Source organism: Pan troglodytes, chromosome 9 (assembly GCF_028858775.2).
Source record: "Pan troglodytes isolate AG18354 chromosome 9, NHGRI_mPanTro3-v2.0_pri, whole genome shotgun sequence".
Lineage (NCBI taxonomy): Eukaryota > Metazoa > Chordata > Mammalia > Primates > Hominidae > Pan > Pan troglodytes.
Window position 1 is genome coordinate 136288093 of NC_072407.2, and position 6447 is coordinate 136294539.

The window sequence follows — 6447 nt, forward strand, 5'->3', positions numbered from 1 at the left end:
CTCATATGCTCCAACCTAAAGCTAATCCCTTCACTTGGTTACCTTGTCCCTACACTTTACCTCCTCAAGGGTTTCACAACAGAAATTCTCTACAGTCTGTCCTACCTCACCAGTTTTGTCTGCTGATCAAGATCACTATCAGCATACAAGCATGCTGTAGTAGAAATGAAAATAGAACACGGCTCTTGATTCAGTTCCCTCTTCTGCCCCAGTTACCATCCCATTTATGTATTCCCTTTCTTATTTATTTATTTATTTTTGAGATGGAGTTTTGCTCTTGTTGCCCAGGCTATAGTGCAGTAGTGTGATCTCAGCTCACTGCAACCTCTGCCTCCCTGGTTCAAGTGATTCTCCTGCCTCAGCCTCCCGAGTAGCTGGGATTACAGGCACCCACCACCACGCCCAGCTAAGTTTTGTATTTTTAGTAGAGATGGAGTTTCACCATATTGGCCAGGCTGGTCTCGAACTCCTGACCTCAGGTGATCCACCCGCCTCGGCCTCCTAAATTGCCGGGATTGAAGGCGTAAACTACTGCACCCAGCCTATGTGTCCCCTTTCTAGCCTATATTCTCGAAAGAGTCATCTACATTAATGGTCTTAGATTTCTCTTCACCCTTCCTTCCCGAACCCTTTCCAGTTGGCTTCCCAAATCCCATGACCCCCAACTCCACCCAAGCTGCCTGTGTCCAGTTCACCAACATTTACCACTTACTAAATCCACGGGTCGATCCTCAGTGTTGCTTTAACCTCACCTGTTGGTGGCATGGTTCCTTGCCTTTTCTCAGTGTTAGGTGTGCCAGGGCTTGTCCCCATCCCCTTTCTTGGTCTGCACTTTGTTAATTAGTGCAGGTTCTTGCCTTTAAATACCAACTCTCTGTCAACTCCTAAATTCGTATCTCCATCCCAAACCTCTTTCTGGACCATCAGGATTGATGTTCAGCAGCCTGCGTGGTGTCTCCACTCCACTCCACTCAATGCAGCAGGTCCAAGCTGAGCTACTGATGTCTCCCAGAAACTTGCCCATGACCTTCCCCATCTCAGGTCACAGCAACCAGCACTTCTTGTTTCTCAGGCCCAGCCTGTGGGGGACATTCTTAAGCCCCCTTTATTTCTCTCCCCCTACAAACAATCCACGAATTGCAACAACCCTCTCATGTCTGCTTTCCGAATACTCCCAGAAATTCAACACTTCTCACTACCTCCACCGCTGTCCCCTGAGCCAGCATCGCCTCCCATATGGATTACTGCATGGCACCAGTGATCCTTCTAAGTTATCATCACCGCCATGTTCAAACCATGCAGTGGCTCCCATTTCATTCAGAGTCAAAGCCCTGCTCTTAAAGGCCCTGCATGATCAGGCCCCTGTATCTCTCTGTCCTCATCTCCTGTCTTTTTGCCATCACCTCCCACGCTGTCCTCCTAGCCTTTCCTTGGACACCAGGGACACCAGGTCATGCTCCTTCCTGAGGGCCTTGGTACGAGCTGCTCTGTCTGCTTGGACAGTGCTTCCTCCAGGTTCTATCTTGGTTCGCTTGCATGGAGAACTCCCACCGTGTTCCGATCTTTATTCAGCTAATGTCTTTCCGGGGAGACCGCCTCTCTGCAGACCCCTCCCCACCGCATTCCCAGTCCTCCTTCCCTTATTACTTTTTTTTTTTTTTTTTGAGATGGAGTCTCACTCTGTTGCCCGGGCTGGAGTGCAGTGGAATGATCTTGGCTCACTGCAACCTCCACTTTCAGGGTTCAAGCAATTTCTGGCTAATTTTTGTATTTTTAGTAGAGACGGGGTTTCACCATGTTGGCCAGACTGGTCTTGAACACCTGATCTCAAATGATCTGCCTGTCTCAGCCTCTCAAAGTGCTGGGATTACAGGCGTGAGTCACTGGGCCTGGCTCCCTTATTACTTTTTAAATTTTTGCAATGGAGTTTACTACCTTTGAATATACTCTACAGTTTACTTATTCATTCTGTTAAGTTTTGTTGTCTTTCTTCCCTAGCTAGAACAGAAATTTCAAAGAGAAGAGATCTTTGTTCTGTCCACTGATACATCCCAAGCATGTGAAACAGTGTTCAGTATGTTGTTTATGGTCATTACAATTTGTCATTTACTTTTTAATAAATACAATGCTGCAGAATTAGATCTTTGGCTATTAGGCCTTCAAAGGCTGAGCCTGCAAAATGATAGTTAGGCTTGGTAAGGCCAAAGATCAAGTTCTGTGCATCCCTATCGGATGTGCACAGGCCCCTTCCAGTTGCACTCACATATCTTTGGGGCTGAAAAGCTTTGTCTACTTCCTTTAACTTAAATCTGCCTTCTCTTTTCTTTTTCCTAGGCCAAATCTCCATTCCAGGACTTTCTATTTTGTTTTGGCTAGGGTTGAAATGGCCCTCATTTATTCCCAGGAATTCTCCTGTGCTCTGAATTTCTTTGTTCAAGACCCCTGGCAACTTGACATCATAACTGGACTTTGCTTCTCCTGAGGGGAGGGTGGATGGGGGTTGCTGGACAGAGGTGTCTGTCCATAAGGAGGAGGTGGGGAGGAGAGGGTTATATCTTGGTCCAGGGGCCCAAGTGACTGTACTATCGTAGAAGCCACATTTTTCATCTTATTCTCATGACTAAAAGAAATTTTGCCAACGTTTTCCTAAAATTCAGATATCCTGTGTTTAAAGCATTAGCAGAGTGCCCTCAAAAATGAGTTACGTGAATGAATAACTGATCTGTAAACCTGTTACCTATTAAAAATAAAAAGTGAAACAGCAAATGAGACTAGTTTGACATGATCGCTTTTCCCACGTGACTTCACTGTACTGATTTTGAGCGAGTGTGGTTTTTATTCTCCTGTGTGTGCATTTTGTATGTGTTTCGGTTTCCCGCTGATTATCTGTGATACAGGAATTTTCAAGGAAGGAACTGTGCCCTCTGGGTCTGTTGGAGCTCTGACTTAGAGCAATGGAAATGGCACACCAACAAGATTTAATTTTTTTAAAAAGCATTTCTTGTATTTTCTAAACCCTGGACACTAGAAAGAAGGCCTGGGAAGAGGATGATTCCTGTGTACCAGGGATTCATTACCAAGCCAAGCACCTTGGCAGACCACTTTTTTACCCCACTCTTATGCCAGCTCATTGTAACTGTAGCTTTGGTTCCCAGGGATTTGAGTATTTTCACTGTCTGCTTTGGGTTAAGATCACTAAACATTTTGGAAAGGAGACACTGAAGGAGTATCTTGCTAATTTTTTTTTTTTTTTTTTTTTTGTTTTTGAGACGGAGTCTCGCTCTGTCGCCCAAGCTGGAGGGCAGTGGCACGATCTCGGCTCGCTGCAAGCTCCGCCTCCTGGGTTCACGCCATTCTCCTGCCTCAGCCTCTTGAGTAGCTGGGACTACAGGCGCCCGCCACTACGCCCGGCTAATTTTTGTATTTTTAGTAGAGATGGGGTTTCACCGTGTTAGCCAGGATGGTCTCGATCTCCTGACCTCGTGATCTGCCCGCCTTGGCCTCCCAAAGTGCTGGGATTCAGGCTTGAGCCGCCGCGCCCGGCCTAATGTTTTAAAAGACGAAAGTCTCAGGCTGGAAATGGTGACTCACGCCTGTAATCCCAGAACTTTGGGAGGCCGAGGCTGGCGGATTACTTGAGGTCAGGGGTTTGAGACCAGCCTGGCCAATATGGTGAAACCCCATCTCTACTAAAAATACAAAAATTAGCCGGGGAAGGTGGTGGGTGCCTGCAGTCCCACCTATTCGGGAGACTGAGGCAGGAGAATAGCTTGCATCCCGGGAGGCATTGCAGTGAACTGAGATTGCACCACTGCACTCCAGCCTGGGTAGCAGTGAGACTCTGTCTCAAAAAAAAAAAAAAAAAAAAAAAAAAGTCTCAGCCTATGAGCAAGACGCATCTCGGGTTAGTGCTAACTTTGTAGCATTCTGTGGTATCATTAAGCCCAGATAAAGTAAAATTGTTCCTAGACTGTGAGCAGGGTGTGTCCCTAGTTCTGAACATCCCACAAGGTTAAGGGGAAATTTTTTTGAAAACACCCAGTTATGTATATTTTTCTCGCACAAATAAAAACGAAGGATACAAGGGTGGGCCAAGGAGTTCACGGTTTTCACAACCCATGTTAAGTTTTTGCTAACGTTTGAAGAAAAATGGAGATGCTGGTATTGCTTAAACCATTTGAGAATTCCCTTATATTTGATAGATTCTGCTACTGTTCAACGTGACCAGAAGTGAGAGGATGAATGTGGGGTGCATGTCTTTCGGATGGTCCCCTGCAGGCAAAGGGGCTAGCCTTTGACAATTTCTCCACACGCTTCGGGGCTAGCTGGTATATTCCAATTAAACCAACATGTTTCCATCACAGACTTCATAGCCATCAAGCAATCATAGCCTTACCCAATGGAGAAAAGGAGCGGGCGTGGAGCGCGTCCACGGGAGTGCGCCTCCCTCTGCGCACCTCTGGGAATGTTTGCGGTGCTTAAGTCAGACCCGGATTGCTCCAAGCCCAGCTTATCCTCCCCAGTTCTGCCAGGGTTTTTTTCCTCTTGTTTGTTCGTTTTTGCCTCTCTTTGATTTAACTTTTGCTCCTTGACTAAATATGTGCTTAACTCTAGACAAAGGACACTTCATACCCAAGTCTGTGTCTTTGTTCCAAGATCTGCAATTTCATTTGGTTCCTGTCGGCTTTACAAGTTCAAAACTATGCCCCCGTTTAGGAAATGAATTCAAAGCATGCGGCAAGGGAGACATTCGACAAACCCAGATGCTCTGGAAAACGTTGCCCTTCCTCGAGTTTCTTTCAGTAAAATCTGAATTTTGTTCCCGGGAGGAGTTGGGTTTGTGATTGCTACAGTGTAAGTTGCACCGAAATACTACATCATGTTCTTTGGGACATACATTCTGTTTCAGAATAAGAATGATATTCTTCCTTTCCTAAAATGTGAGAGTTTTATATGGACCTTTTTAAAATAAAAAATTGGAAGCCCTTGGAGTCAAGGCCAGAGTAAGTCTCGCAGAAACCAAAGACAGAACATATTTGGACCCCCCCCTCCTCAGACGAACCACACTGAAATGTGTCCAGATACAATTCTTCAAAATCCTGGCTTTTCACAGGATGATTTATTATTGAAAAAGTTCTTTGCTTCAGAATCTGAATTGTTTTAAAAGATTCTGTTGGTTGCCCCTGCTTTGCGGACGCCTTTTGTACGTTCTTCCTGATGTAGCGCTGCGAGGGGCGACTTTACCTCGGCGTTTGACAGGTACGCAGCATTCCCGCACCCGCCTGCGCCTCGCGAGCAGAAAGACGGCGGACTCTGCACCGCTCCACGACACTGGGGACCCGCCCCGGCCAGACCCCTCCCCTACCGAGACCTTGTCCCCGCCCCGCCCCCGGCCGGGGCCCCGCCCCGCCAGCCCCGCCCCCGCCAGCCCCCTCTCCTACCGAGACCTCATCCCCGCCCACCAGCCCCGCCCCGCCCCACCCCCCGACAGAGGCCCCGCCCCGGCCCCGGCCAGCCCCGCCCCCACTTGCGCGAGGCCTAGGGCTGCAGGCGCGGAGCCGCGAGCCCCAGCCAATGAGCGCCGGCGGGCCGGTTGCCCAGGCGACCAGCGCGCGGCTCCGCCCCCCGCGCCGAGGCTCCCGCGCGCGGCTGAGGGCGGACTGGAGTGGGAACCCGGGTCCCCGCGCTTAGAGAACACGCGATGACCACGTGGAGCCTCCGGCGGAGGCCGGCCCGCACGCTGGGACTCCTGCTGCTGGTCGTCTTGGGCTTCCTGGTGCTCCGCAGGTGAGAGAGAGCTTCGCGCAGCGCCTGCCGGACCCCACATTCCCCAGCCCTCCGCACCTCGGGTTCTCTCCTCCCGCGACCCGCGAATCCCGAGTTCCCGGGGGGAGCAGCCCCAGCTGCTTCTTTCTGGGAGCTCCCCAATACCCCCGAGTTCCCCTGCGGCTCCAGGCACTCTACTCCTGCCTCGCGATCCAGGCCTCTGGGCGACACCCGGCGTGCCCTCGGGAGCCGGCGTCTGTGCCCCGAGCCGCCCACCCCGCGGCGCCTGTGATGCCGGGCTCTGCCCCTCGTGGACGCCCGCAGCCCTCCAGCCGTCAGAGCCCTCTCAGACGCACCCCATCGCGGCCCCGTCCCCACTGCTCCGCGGAGAGCTCCCTCTGCTCTTCCCCCAGGGCCCCCTTTTCCTCCCGAGCCTCTGGGAGGCGCCTTATTCCGCAGAGGCCCGCGCTTCAGCCTGGCAGGTATGGTCTAGCCAGCTCGCCTGGCAGGGTCGTAAGAACAATGTCCGTGGGCCTCCAAGATTCCGGGCCATGATTTATTTGCACAGTAGGACTGATAGGTCGTCCCTCTCCGCTTTCCCACCATTCACCTGTTACCAGCTCACCCTTTCCTCTCCCCCTTTTCCAAATGTTGTTTATGGCAAAGGAGTGGCTTCAGTGA

At 50.5% G+C, this 6447-nt stretch overlaps 2 protein-coding genes across 4 annotated transcripts in view; both read left to right on the forward strand.

Annotated features, from left to right (window-relative positions):
- The window catches only part of GLB1L3 (galactosidase beta 1 like 3), a 57704-nt gene extending 54530 nt beyond the window's left edge, over window positions 1–3174 (forward strand). Inside the window, exon 16 of the transcript XR_010147719.1 lies at window positions 2335–3174. The gene's annotated coding sequence lies outside the window, so the exon portion shown is untranslated. The remainder of the gene's footprint in view (window positions 1–2334) is intronic.
- A 2374-nt stretch (window positions 3175–5548) lies between these two features.
- The window catches only part of GLB1L2 (galactosidase beta 1 like 2), a 48640-nt gene continuing 47741 nt past the window's right edge, over window positions 5549–6447 (forward strand). For 2 of the 3 annotated variants that reach the window (XM_009424539.5, XM_009424538.5), the window contains exon 1: window positions 5560–5787. In XM_009424539.5, the coding sequence (XP_009422814.4) occupies window positions 5702–5787 (86 nt within the window). In that variant the 5' untranslated portion in view covers window positions 5560–5701. Of the gene's footprint in view, window positions 5788–6447 lie in introns of all 3 variants that reach the window. The other variant, XM_063784621.1, reaches the window with a different exon arrangement.